The 10,526-nt window shown below is 39.2% G+C and overlaps 1 protein-coding gene across 1 annotated transcript; it reads left to right on the top strand.

Moving 5' to 3' along the window:
• Positions 1-2,346: 2,346 nt before the first annotated feature.
• kcna10a (potassium voltage-gated channel, shaker-related subfamily, member 10a) lies at positions 2,347-4,077 on the top strand (the record flags this gene model as incomplete). The annotated part of the gene is made up of 1 exon (XM_083920523.1): positions 2,347-4,077. The coding sequence occupies one exon, from the start codon at positions 2,347-2,349 to the stop codon at positions 4,075-4,077; it is 1,731 nt and encodes a 576-aa protein (XP_083776649.1).
• Between the last annotated feature and the right edge of the window lie 6,449 nt (positions 4,078-10,526).

Raw genomic sequence — 10,526 nt, forward strand, 5'->3', positions numbered from 1 at the left:
GATTCTTGCTAAGGAAGGTAAGATATATGTTGCTTGTTATTCTGTCTATGAGCTTGTTTAGGCAGTTTATACTTTAGTACACATTACCTTGTTTCTTCCTTTGCAGAGCTATTTTATTTCACACGTCTTGAGTGAGATTTCACAGTTATGTCCACAATCTTAAACTAAACATACCACTCTCAAGAGATCTATGGCACAATTGTAATTAAAGGTCAATAGCCGAATCACTGTTACTGATTTCTTTTGGAAACCATTTGTCATTTTGGAGAGTCTGAGCAGTCATAAGTCTTTCCATAAGTTTTTACTTTTGAAGACAGGCATTGAAGAGTTGGCAGTTTTTTCAGTAACATGCAAAAATATCAAAACATCAACAGTAGATTGAATTATCGGGGGAAAAAATAGGAATTGGTCGTGCAGAGCAATATCATTTGCAAATTTTTATTTATCAAAGAGCAAGTATCTACGTCTGCAGCTCCTTTTTTAGGATCATAGGTTAAAGGGTCAAATTGCTTTTTTTTTCATGTGGTTTAAGAGGAGAAGAGGGTATCATTTGATTTATCATTCTACTTCATGCATGGCTTTCATCATATAATATGCCAATTGTTGCAATCCTTGCTTCCTATGGTTTATGTCTCCTTTTGTCTTTTCTGTCTGTAACGGTGTTGGTATTTGTGCTACTACCTTTCTTGGCCAGGTCTCCCTAGACTCCTAATCTCAATGGCACTCTCCTGTTTAACTTAAGGCTAAATAAATCATTCAACTGATTCTGTTTCCAACATCTTCTCATTTGACACCAGTTTTCTATTTCTTCTTTCTGTGTGCACAGTATATTGTAGTTTTTGTGTCTTTTACCCCACATCGTCATCGGTTTCCTCTGTTGCCCCTCTCATCATCCTGTCTGTCCATCCACCCACCTATCAACTCCCATCCTCCCAATGTCATTTCCTTTCCTTTCCACATCTGTCTTCCCAAAAAATGCCCTGCCTCTTTATTCAGTCAGATGGCATCTCTCTCTCGCTTTCTCTCTCTCTCTCTCTCTCTCTCTCTCTCTCTCTCTCTCTCTCTCTCTCTCTCTCTCTCTCTCTCTCTCTCTCTCTCTCTCTCTCTCTCTCTCTCTCTCTCTCTCCCTCCAACAAGGTTGCTATCACTGGCACTGCTTTTAGATGGTGACTCATCTCCTGACTGAAGTATTTTATTAAACATCTGCATCAGACGTCTGCAACTGGTCATGCACACCACATGCAATCATACGCACATCAAGAAAAATGCTTTCATACCAGTCGATGCACAACTCAAGGATCAACTTACTTATTTATGCTGAAGAAAAGTCACACTAGCTTGTACTATGCAGCTACACATGTCAAAATAGCAGAAGTGTGCAGAGTGGCTTCCTAGAAGAAAAAATGTTGCAGAGTGCAATTTAATTTAACTTAACTCTAGTGCCTGGAGTAGGCAGTCCCAGTTACCTTGCTCTGTTCTCTCCTTGCATTTGGGTCATTACATAAAGCATGTGCATTGATTTCTTTTCCCTTGAGCAGCAGGTGTTATGATAGTGATTATGTTCATGTGCGTGTGTGTGTGTGTGTGTGTGTGTGTTTGTTTGTGTGTGTGTGTGTGTGTGTGTGTGTGTGTGTGTGTGTCTGCGTGTGTGTGTGTGTGTGTGTGTGTGTGTGTGTGTGTGTGTGTGTGTGTGTGTGTGTGACAATTTGACAAAGAGATATTTATATAATAACTAAGGCCTCCATTTATTGCTGTTTAGTTTCATGTTTGTTATTTTACTTTTTCACAGTTACATGACTCATTCCAATGCCTCAACAATAGCAGTACTGTTTTTTCATAACTGTGGTAAGAAGTAACAAGAAATGTGTCTTTCTTTCGAAAAAAGATTAGAGTCTCTGTAATGTTCTCTTCTTTTTCATCTTTGATCTGCCTCGCCTTCTTTCTACCCTTTCTTCCTTCATTTCTGAACTGCTCTCCCTCTCTCACTTGTCTTTCTCTCTATGCTGGTTTCCACAGAGATGGGTATCTAAGAAATAGGAGTCATGATAGAAAATGTGCTTTCCAACGTCATATTCTTGTCACTTGATAGTTAACACAAAACAAACCCACTAACCATTGAGAGAAACACACTGACTCTCTGTCTTTCACTCTACAGGTGTTGGAGAGAATACAAAAATAGAGGGAACCTTTCATTTCTCCTGTGACTGTAAGTGCTTTGCTAAAGATTGGGTGCTCTGTTACTCTGCTGCTGATTCTGCTGACTGAGCCTCCCATCTTTACAACTGTGTGTGTGTGAGATTGTCTTATCCTGGGGTCCCAAGGCTTTGCCCTGGCTGACGTGCAGCCATGGAGGTTGCCCTGGTAGACTTTGAGAGCCTGGTTGAGCTTGACGGCAGCTTTGAGGATGAGGTGGACACCTATGCTGATGAGACCACAGCTCTCAAAGTGGACATGCCCCCAGAGCACTGCAGCCCATCCAGCGACTACCTTATGCGAGCCTCTCAGCTTCCCTCTACACCCGTGCCCTCTTGCATTTGGGAATCCACTTCATCTTCACCTATTGCACACACAGAGAAACTAGGAGTACCCCAGTCCCCAACCATGCCAAGTCCAAGCCGACAAGGGCGCAGTAGCTGCGCCAGTATGATCTCCAACTGGAAACTGCTGCTTAACAGTGAGGGCACCAAGGAAAGTGAGACGATCTTCAGCAGGCTGGCAAAGGATTGTTGTGAGGATCTGTTTGTAGATAAACGAGGGCTGGAAGAAGGAGAACAGAAAGTCATCATAAACATTGCTGGTCTTCGTTTTGAGACACAGCTCAAAACTTTGGACCAGTTTCCTGAGACACTGCTAGGAGATCCTTTTAAGAGGATGGACTACTTTGATCCAATGAGGAATGAGTACTTCTTTGATCGGAACCGACCCAGCTTTGACGGCATCTTGTATTACTACCAGTCAGGGGGTAAGATCAGACGTCCGGCTAACGTTCCCCTGGATGTGTTTGCCGATGAAATTATGTTCTATGAGCTTGGAAGTGAGGCTATGGAGCAGTTCAGAGAAGATGAAGGATTCATAAAAGATGTTGATATCCCTCTACCTGATAATGATGTGAACAGGCAATTCTGGCTGCTGTTTGAGTATCCAGAAAGCTCAAATGCAGCCCGAGGTGTAGCGCTGGTGTCTGTTTTTGTTATTGTCATATCCATCATTATTTTCTGCATGGAAACGCTGCCGGAATTCAGAGATGACACCGACCAAATTGTGCCCCCAGCAGTTCAGCTTTTCAACCAATCTGGACTTTACAGTTCTGTTGCTCCATCTGGTGTAAAGCCTACAACTTTCTCTGATCCCTTCTTCATCATTGAGACTGCCTGCATTGCCTGGTTTTTCTTTGAGCTATGTGTGAGATTTTTGGTCTGTCCTAGCAAAAGTGAATTTTTCCACAACCTCATGAACATCATTGACATTATATCCATCATCCCTTATTTTGTTACCGTGGTTACAGAATTAGTCACGACACCACAAGAGAACTCAGGACAGAACATGTCTTTGGCCATTCTGCGTATCATCCGTCTGGTCAGGGTGTTTCGTATATTCAAACTTTCACGTCATTCAAAGGGGCTGCAGATCCTTGGACAGACTCTTAAGGCCAGCATGCGTGAGCTGGGCTTGCTCATCTTCTTCCTCTTCATCGGAGTCATTCTCTTCTCGAGTGCTATCTACTTTGCTGAGGTAGATGAGCCTAACACACAGTTTGTCAGCATACCTGATGGCTTCTGGTGGGCCGTGGTTACCATGACCACTGTAGGCTATGGGGACATGTGTCCCATTACCATGGGGGGTAAAATGGTTGGTACCTTGTGTGCCATTGCAGGTGTGCTGACCATTGCTTTGCCTGTACCCGTCATTGTATCCAACTTTAACTACTTCTATCACAGAGAGACAGAAGCAGAGGACAAGTTGCCCTTAGCAGATGCTGTTGAGCAAGCCATGAAGGCTGAGACAGGTAGCAAAGAGGGTAGCAACACCTCTCTCAATAAAGCCAATGGCATCTGGCAGACTGACAAAGAGAAATGACTCTACAAGGACAAAACTTTGAAGGAGAGACTGCCACAAAGTAGAAAAGAAATGTTGAAGAAGAGGATATGGAGGGAATTAACTGTTAACTGTCATGATTTCCTTGAAATAATGGTCTATTGGTATCAGTGGGATAAATTATTTCTACTTAGTGAAAACTATGATTTATAAGGATATACAGGGTGTACTTTAATTACCTCTTTTGCGTCTAATATGAAAACTACACTTTGAAAATAACAAACATGACAGACAACAGACAGTAGAATGATTCACCAATGTTCAGGATTGTTTTTCACATACAAATCTGCCGTGTATCAGTAGTATGTATGTAAAGGATTATTTTTCTTATTATTATTTTCACTGTATTGGTCATTTATCCTATTGCTTTTATCGTTATGCACACCAGCTTCACTGTTGATATTTGTGGCCACTATGACTCTCAACTTTAAAACGGTGTCTTCTGGGGCCATAAAACATAGGTCTCAGCTAAGTTTAAATCAGTTAAATGTAATGAATGGAGAAAGAGAAAAGTTTCAGCTTAAAGGAGGAATGGCTTATATGTACATTATCAGATTTGTTATGAAGATTCATAGATCAGCCAACGTGAACGGGTCATATAACACAGGAATATACATTCACTGTATATTGGACAATTTGGTTAATGCCAAATATACTGTATGTTCTGTCCGCAGTCCGCAGACAACTTTGCAAAATCATAGCTGGTTTTGGAAAATAAATCAAGTCCTCCAACCCACAACCGCATAACTTGTGTGTTCCTACCCTCTAATACGATCCAAACAAGTGTTTCCTAAATTAGAGGCCTTACTGGTGGCAGATTAATATGTCTTCATACATAGTGGTTGCTGTTTTAAACATGCCGTTAATGTTGTGAAACGGTCACAGTTTGCTAAGGTTTAGGAAACGATCTTGGTTTGATTTAAAATAAGTATGCCTACGTTTGCCACTTAAATTCAGTATGTACGTAGTTATACGTACTTTGGTACATCATGGCTTGTTTGTATTTCTCTAAAACAATCACAATCATCTTGGGAAGTGCTAAGCCCCGGAAACAACGACGGTGCACTTGCAAAATACTGTAGATAGCAAAAGGGGAGGAGAATGCCTGCTGAAATAGGCGGCCAATGGCATGTTTTATCCCAGCAGTCTTCTTCCTGTGAGTGAGTGACTTCTTTATACTATGTCACCTTACTTCCTCCTTTGCTCTAGTCATAATTACTACGGCCACAAGATCAACAGTCTTAAACAAGACAACGGTTGTAAAAAATAGCACTACATTTTTTTTAAAAACACAATTTTCCTGTCCGTGTCTTGAATGAGTAACTTGTGTATACGTAGTTTGTAGATAATAGCCATGTATTTATTTATTTATTTAAAACTGTTTCACTATTGTATTTATTCATGAGTAGCGTGGGTGTAATCCTCCACTATTGTAAGCAGTCGTAATGACTCCACACTATGTATTATAATGGAGTGCCTTAAATTATGTAATGTTGGGATACTGTTGACTTTGCCATACATAATCTGTAATACATGTGTTTATAATGCTCAGTATTTTTGATTTCAGCTTGGTTGAAAATGTAGACGTTGTAACCTCTCTCCATTCTAGCATTATTATTTTGTGAGAGTTGTTTTCCAAAATGCTGTCAAACTTAGAAATGCATTCTGGCCTTAAATACAATTACACATATCCAAAGAATAGTGGATCTCATCTGATCATGAACTAGATACTATGCTTATCATCATTTTTGTCAACTAGCGGATATCTTGTTGGGGAAGTAGACCTTTCAGTGACGCCATGATAATCAAAAACAGAGAGAAGGAAGAAGCCAAAGATAGCTGCTGAATAAAGGGAACTCTTACAAGATCAGGGGAAATTACCGGTCAAAAAGTCCCATGACCTGTTTTACTTTTGAATGAATCATTGTAAATAATGTCGTACAGTATCAATGTTATGTTCTGGTGATTCTTTTATAATATGTTTTTCTATTGTAAAAGAAATATTGGAAAGTAGAATAAGTAATGTGTTAATTGGGATGCAGGAATACCATGATAGACTGTAATGTAATGTCTGAATATCTGGTTGAGCATATGATCAAAGATTATGTATTTTCTGAGCTCAGAGCTAGACTGGCCTGAAGTGATTACCTGTGTCGTCACAGCTACTAGACCATTATACTGTATTTGTATGAATGATAACATTTCAGTATACGGATTACTGTTATACATGCAATATAATCTGGGATTTCAAATCATGTCTTCTCACTTGTCATGTTTGTGGATGTGTTTGATAAGAAAAGTGTATCTGTGTGCATGTGTGTGTTTGTGAGACACTTCCTGTCTCTGCTTTCACTGTAATATTAACACACACATGCACACACGCGCACACACACACACACACACACACACACACACACACACACACACACACACACACACACACACACACACACACACACACACACACACACACACACATTCAAACAACAATAGGATGCCAGTCAATCGTTGACATGGAGTGGTTCTCTCTAGCTATTAATGCCTGTTAGCTTCACTCGACACCCTTCTCTCTGGACTGACATCAACACCTCGTCTCAGACTGATTAAGGCTCCTGATACTATTTATGTATTCAGTAAATATTTCTAATATGTATTACTTATTTGTCATATGAAATAATATCTCACAGTCACCAACAAGGTTCCTAAAATAAACATGTACTTCATTTAAATGTGATGCAGTATGAAAATCTAGATATCATGACCTAATGGTGTTAAAAGGGTGTCGGATTTTTTACTAGCAAATAACTAATTGTGGTGTGCGTATTCATAATAGGTAGCTGGTGGGTGGAGTGGCACATTTTTCAGGGGATAAGATTGCTGATGAGGGGTCTTTTTTTCTATCACTCATAAGCAACTAGACACAACAAGATGAATATGAAGGATTGCTTGTTGCAAACACTATGCATAGACACAGTAACATCATAATGTGGATTTTTTTTTTAGTTGCTACAGTATAATCAACCAAATATTTATTAAGTTCTGTTGGTAAAGGAATGGTATGGTAAAGAAATGTTTCTAAATAAAAGGCAAAAGGCTACTTTATGTCACCTAACTGATAACATAAACATGATGCACAATACTTACTTTAACTAGACATTTCAGGATTTCAGCATTTTAAATATCAATTTGTATGAAACCCATATTTTCTTAAAAGCAAAGAGATCAGGTGAAGAAACACATTTTACAGCGAAGATCTGTGTATGTAAAAGATGTTAGTGTCTGAATAACATACTCAATGTAACTCATGAGGTAAATATGCAAATATACAAAGACATACAAAAACCTTAAACTAAACCTAAATGTGGCCACTTTCCTGAGATATCAGATGTGATGGTACATCTTTTCAAGTGCGGAAATCAAAAAATTAGCAGTATTTACAGGATGTTTGTTGATATACAATGAAACTATCAAAGCAACTTTTGATATTCGAGAAATGTGTTATAACAAATGCAGATTAAGACTCACAATGTCAGGATCACATCCTGGCAGTCCTTCCCTTTTCCTTTTGTGCTTGTGTTTGTCTCGTTCTGTCTGTTTTTCCCTGTATGTGTCTCCCCTCTCTGTGTTTGTCTGTTTGGAGACGGAAGGCGTTATGCCCAGCTGAACCCAATCCCACTAATCACCTCCCCTGCAGTATAAGAAGCAGGATGTGGGATGCATTCGGTGCCAGATCGTTTCATCATATACGTGGTATCGTGTCTCGTTCGTTAGCTCTCCTTTGTTCCTATGATAGATATTCTGCTCCGTGTATTTTTTACGCTTATTGTTCTTTGTTTCTTTCTGTTTTAGTTTCCCTTGATCCTGTTCCCTTGCCTGCATCCCCATCTTTTTTTCTACAACCCGCTCGTGTTTTTCCTGTGATCATATTGTTGTCATTTGTTTTGTCACCTTCAGTGGACTGACTCTGGAGAGCAATCCCTTAACCTGGACCCCACTCCTTTTCCCCCTGCTTTCTGGACTCTTCTGTACATAGTTTAGTCATTCTCGTTAAAACCTGACTCTGTTTCCGTGTCTGCATTTGGGTCCCGTTTCTTCATGTTTCTCCCAGTACCGTTCATGACACAAACCATTTCAGAGCTGAATTTTATTCTGTGACACACAGCAAAGCTGTTGTGTTATTTTGAAGGGTTGTGAACAATAATACACAATGTCGAATACACACAGTGTTTCATAAATTTCAAACTCTGAGTGCTGCTGAAGAGAGCAAATTCGGGTTTTTTTTGGCTGCTCTCACTCCCCAAATTTTGAATTGCTGTAATAAAACCGGTTGCATTTTCTTCAGGAGAAACTAAACTAAGTAGTAACCCTAAACTATGAATGAATATATGACCCATATTATCACTACATGGCCGTAGAAATGAGGGACAGCCAAGGACAAAGAGTGAAAACAGAGCTGGCAATGAAAAGAGAGAAAGGAGGGATGAATTACACTTGGGAGGAGACAGCAGTGGAGTTCACACGCTACCTGGTCTCTGGTAATGGAGTGTAAGCCACATACAGTAGATAGGTTACAAGCAAGTGCGGAAACGGGTTACAATGTAATAGATCTCTTACACACACATACATCTGTATGTACACACATTTGGAACTTGTATTTTTATTATATTTACGCTCACACTTTAACTCAGTGCTTCCCAAACCCACATTCTGTTATTACAAACACAGGCGTAACTAATAACCTTATCAATATGGTAATTGCTGCATTGTATTGCAATGACTTCTAACGAGCCATCAATAATCTTTTTAGTTCCCCCTGTGCTTTTCCTATGACACGTCAAAATGTCTGCTCTGAAAAAGATCTATGAATCTGGTTAAAATGAGCAATAAAAAGAGTGTTTTGATTCTATAAAATTAAAATAGACAGAGATGAAAAGAAAGACTGGTGACACTCATCAAGCAAGCATGGAGTACACTCCAAGAAGAAGAAACCTATCTTGCTCATGAGTTCTCAGTAGTAAATCTGTGATGATGTTCCTGGGCTCATATTCATACAGTTTCCTAGTATAAGAACTACAGTCTAGTGATGAAATTCTATGAAAAGAAATTCCTCTTGTAATCAAAATTAGATCCTGGTAGAGATAAAAGTTATTAACAAAAAACTGTTAGGAATAGGGAGGAAGACTTTCAGGAGTCTTAAGAGGAGAAAATTCAGGAAATATTCTCCAAACGCAGAATGACAGTGAGTTGATGAAACGCAGATTACAGATACAGAATAGATTGCAAGGAATGTTTGTGGTTGAACTCATTAGAGATGCTCTCACATCTGCCAGCCAGCCACACCATCTCACTATGGTAAAAGTTTTTATCCCTACCTTCCTCAGAGTTGCTGAATGTTTTTAAATTAATCATTACTAAAATATGAGTCCTTGTTAGGACATTTTAGGCTAAATGAGAAGCTCTCTGCGAGCTTTGAATACAGCCCCAGGCTTCTAAGCTTGCAATAACAGCTGCATTTTGCTTACAAACACTGTTGAGCCTCAGCATTTCCATGGATTCAGACTCAATTTGAAAAGATCATTCCCATCCGATAAGTGAAATCCCGATATCACATCATATTACTGAGGGCTAAAACAGATTTTGATATTAATGCTAGTGTCTCTTTCCGGTGATTTATTCAGTATGTGTGTGTGTCCCATATTCGCATGACACTGTGAGATTTTTTCCACAGTCAGTCAATCCAATTGCATCCCTGGCAAGGTTGGGTAGGTTTCTAAAATTACGTTACAGTCACTAGACACTTCATCAAAATTGTAATCCGTAATGTAATCCAAGAGATTACCCAAACTCAATAATAGATACTCCCAGATTACTTTCTGTGTAAGTAAATAAGGTATAATATAAGTTATTATATCTGAAATGACAAATTCATGCAAATATTAAAACACATATTGTTACAATTTATAAAAATATAAAGGTTTCCACTATGTTATTGGAGTTTCTTACTCTCACCTCAAAACTTGTTTTATGTGTCTGTTCTGAGATAGGCGACACAAACTGCACTAAATTTTTTTAAATGACTGTGTGACCCTCACTTAACTTCAAGGGGACCACACATATGTATAGATCCTCTGCTGCACTCCCACACATATATATATATATATATATATATACACCGGTATATATAAATATAGGAACCCATTATAAGATGTGGTCCAAGAATATTCCCATTTTTCTTTGCCCAAACAGTTATGATCCTGTTTGTGTAGGTGACAGCAGTAATGTTATCTTTTTCATGCAGTGTTTGAAGTTAATCTGCTGGGATGGCATACGATTAAACTGTTTGGGCTTCCAAAGCACCCATCCTCCCACACTCCCACAAACTGACAAAATATACACTAACGAATGATGTGCTGGCTCAGTGCAAAAAGTTA

The sequence above is a fragment of the Echiichthys vipera genome, assembly GCF_963691815.1.
Source record: "Echiichthys vipera genome assembly, chromosome: 9".
NCBI lineage: Eukaryota > Metazoa > Chordata > Actinopteri > Perciformes > Trachinidae > Echiichthys > Echiichthys vipera.